The sequence below is a fragment of the Oncorhynchus clarkii genome, unplaced genomic scaffold (assembly GCF_045791955.1).
Source record: "Oncorhynchus clarkii lewisi isolate Uvic-CL-2024 unplaced genomic scaffold, UVic_Ocla_1.0 unplaced_contig_12584_pilon_pilon, whole genome shotgun sequence".
In the NCBI taxonomy this organism is placed as follows: Eukaryota; Metazoa; Chordata; class Actinopteri; order Salmoniformes; family Salmonidae; genus Oncorhynchus; species Oncorhynchus clarkii.
Window position 1 is genome coordinate 87,501 of NW_027258226.1, and position 3,889 is coordinate 91,389.

Genomic DNA, 3,889 nt, shown 5'->3' on the forward strand with positions numbered 1-3,889 from the left:
TCTCTATAGAGACATATTAGGTGGTACCTCAACTCCTCTGATTACACCCTCCATCTCTATAGAGACATATTAGGTGGTACCTCAACTCCTCTGATTACACCCTCCATCTCTATAGAGACATATTAGGTGGTACCTCAACTCCTCTGATTACACCCTCCATCTCTATAGAGACATATTAGGTGGTACCTCAACTCCTCTGATTACACCCTCCATCTCTATAGAGAAATATTAGGTGGTACCTCAACTCCTCTGATTACACCCTCCATCTCTATAGAGACATATTAGGTGGTACCTCAACTCCTCTGATTACACCCTCCATCTCTATAGAGACATATTAGGTGGTACCTCAACTCCTCTGATTACACCCTCCATCTCTATAGAGACATATTAGGTGGTACCTCAACTCCTCTGATTACACCCTCCATCTCTATAGAGACATCTATAACCCTCCACCCCTCCATCCCTCCATCTCTCCATCCCTCCATCCCTCCACCCCTCCATCGCTATAACCCTCCACCCCTCCATCCCTCCATCCCTCCACCCCTCCATCCCTCCATATCTATAACCCTCCATCCCTCCATCCCTCCATCTCTATAACCCTCCATCCCTCCACCCCTCCATCGCTATAACCCTCCATCCCTCCATCTCTCCATCCCTCCATATCTATAACCCTCCATCCCTCCATCCCTCCATCTCTCCATCCCTCCATATCTATAACCCTCCATCCCTCCATCCCTCCATCTCTATAACCTTCCATCCCTCCATCTCTCCATCCCTCCATATCTATAACCCTCCATCCCTCCATCCCTCCATCTCTCCATCCCTCCATCCCTCCACCCCTCCATCGCTATAACCCTCCACCCCTCCATCCCTCCATCTCTCCATCCCTCCATCCCTCCACCCCTCCATCGCTATAACCCTCCACCCCTCCATCCCTCCATATCTATAACCCTCCACCCCTCCATCCCTCCATCTCTATAACCCTCCATCCCTCCATCCCTCCATCTCTCCATCCCTCCATATCTATAACCCTCCATCCCTCCATCCCTCCATCTCTCCATCCCTCCATCCCTCCACCCCTCCATCGCTATAACCCTCCACCCCTCCATCCCTCCATATCTATAACCCTCCATCCCTCCATCCCTCCATCTCTATAACCCTCCATCCCTCCACCCCTCCATCGCTATAACCCTCCACCCCTCCATATCTATAACCCTCCACCCCTCCATCCCTCCATCTCTATAACCCTCCACCCCTCCATCCCTCCATCCCTCCATCCCTACATCTCTATAACACTCCACCCCTCCATCCCTCCATCTCTATAACCCTCCATCCCTCCATCCCTCCATCCCTCCATCTCTATAACCCTCCACCCCTCCATCCCTCCATCTCTATAACCCTCCATCCCTCCATCTCTATAACCCTCCACCCATCTCCTCTCCTTTCCTATCCCCAGCCACCCATCTCCTCTCCTTTCCTATCCCCAGCCACCCTCTCCTCTCCTTTCCTATCCCCAGCCACCCCTCTCCTCTCCTTTCCTATCCCCAGCCACCCCTCTCCTCTCCTCTCCTTTCCTATCCCCAGCCACCCTCTCCTCTCCTTTCCTATCCCCAGCCACCCTCTCCTCTCCTTTCCTATCCCCAGCCACCCTCTCCTCTCCTTTCCTATCCCCAGCCACCCATCTCCTCTCCTTTCCTATCCCCAGCCACCCATCTCCTCTCATTTCCTATCCCTAGCCACCCCTCTCCTCTCCTCTCCTTTTCTATCCCCAGCCACTCCTCTCCTCTCCTCTCCTCTCCTCTCCTCTCCTCTCCTCTCCTCTCCTCTCCTCTCCTCTCCTCTCCTTTCCTATCCCCAGCCACCCCTCTCCTCTCCTCTCCTTTCCTATCCCCAGCCACCCCCTCCTCTCCTTTCCTATCCCCAGCCACCCTCTCCTCTCCTTTCCTATCCCCAGCCACCCCCTCCTCTCCTTTCCTATCCCCAGCCACCCCTCTCCTCTCCTTTCCTTTCCTATCCCCAGCCACCCCTCTCCTCTCCTCTCCTCTCCTTTCCTATCCCCAAGCCACCCTCTCCTCTCCTTTCCTATCCCCAGCCACCCCTCTCCTCGCCTCTCCTCTCCTTTCCTATCCCCAGCCACCCTCTCCTCTCCTTTCCTATCCCCAGCAACCCCTCTCCTCTCCTCTCATTTCCTATCCCCAGCCACCCTCTCCTCTCCTTTCCTATCCCCAGCCACCCTCTCCTCTCCTTTCCTATCCCTAGCCACCCCCTCCTCTCCTTTCCTATCCCCAGCCACCCATCTCCTCTCCTTTCCTATCCCCACCCCTCTCCTCTCCTTTCCTATCCCCACCCCTCTCCTCTCCTCTCCTCTCCTCTCCTCTCCTCTCCTCTCCTCTCCTCTCCTCTCCTCTCCTCTCCTCTCCTATCCCCAGCCACCCCTCTCATCTCCTTTCCTATCCCCTCTCCTCTCCTCTCCTCTCCTCTCCTTTCCTATCCCCAGCCACCCATCTCCTATATAATAGAACATTGAAATGAGACTATATTGATGCATAATTACAGTATAATATGAATGTCTTAGAGATCTATACTGTTATATTGCTTCATATTTACAGTAGAATATGAAACTAAGAGAGTTATAATAAGAGAGTTATAATGTTACATTGCGGTATAATTACAGTAAAACATGACAGTCTTAGAGAGTTATATTGTGGTATAATTACAATAATATATGACAGTCTTAGAGAGTTATATTGTGGTATAATTACAGTAATATATGACAGTCTTAGAGAGTTATATTGTTATATTGCGGTATAATTACAGTAATATATGACAGTTTTAGAGAGTTGTATGGTTTTTTGCGGTATAATTACAGTAAAACAGGAAAGGTTTAGAGAGTTATATTGTTATATTGCGGTATAATTACATCATCTATGCAGCAGTTTCATCATTAAAGACTCATCCTTCTGGACCAGACTCACTGCTTTCATCTCCCCCAATATAATACAATACTACTGCAGTATCCCCAATACAATAGAGAGAGAGAGAGAGAGAGAGAGAGAGAGAGAGAGAGAGAGAGAGAGAGAGAGAGAGAGAGAGAGAGAGAGAGAGAGAGAGAGAGAGAGAGGGAAGTGGGAGATGTGGGGTCTGTATAAAATAGTCAATATGTCTTATTTGAGAGAGTGTGTACTAAGACTTGCCTAACACTCCATCTCCCACCTCCACATAGACACAACACCCCCCATCCCCCTCACCTGGTACGTGGAGACGGGTGAGGCAGCGACGAAGGGAGTGATGGATGTCTGCGCTATCATCCTATTGGTGGAGATGTATGGAGAGGAGTAGAACCTACAGGAGAGAAGGAGAGACAGAAAGAGAGGAGGGAGGAGGAGATGAAGAGGAGGAGAGAGGAAGAAGGGAAGAAGATGAGAAGAGGGGACAGTAGAGAAGGAGAGACAGGAAGAGGGGAGGAAAAGGAGAAGAGAGGAAGAGGGGACAGTAGAGAAGGAGAGACAGGAAGAGGGGAGGAAGAGGAGAAGAGAGAAAGAGGGGACAGTAGAGAAGGAGAGACAGGAAGAGGGGAGGAAGTGGAGAAGAGAGGAAGAGGGGACAGTAGAGAAGGAGAGACAGGAAGAGGGGAGGAAGTGGAGAAGAGAGGAAGAGGGGACAGTAGAGAAGGAGAGATAGGAAGAGGGGAGGAAGAGGAGAAGAAAGGAAGAGGGGACAGTAGAGAAGGAGAGAAAGTAAGAGGGGAGGAAGAGGAGAAGAGAGGAAGAGGGGACAGTAGAGAAGGAGAGACAGGAAGAGGGGAGGAAGAGAAGGAGCGACATGAAGAGGGGAGGAAGAGGAGAAGAGAGGAAGAGGGGACAGTAGAGAAAGAGAGACAGGAAGAGAG

At 50.8% G+C, this 3,889-nt stretch overlaps 1 protein-coding gene across 1 annotated transcript in view; it reads right to left on the reverse strand.

Annotated features, from left to right (window-relative positions):
* The window catches only part of LOC139396210 (RNA-binding motif, single-stranded-interacting protein 3-like), a 30,555-nt gene extending 27,225 nt beyond the window's left edge, over positions 1 to 3,330 (reverse strand). The window contains exon 1 of the mRNA XM_071143344.1: positions 3,249 to 3,330. Within this exon, the coding sequence (XP_070999445.1) occupies positions 3,249 to 3,308 (60 nt within the window). The 5' untranslated portion in view covers positions 3,309 to 3,330. The remainder of the gene's footprint in view (positions 1 to 3,248) is intronic.
* Between the last annotated feature and the right edge of the window lie 559 nt (positions 3,331 to 3,889).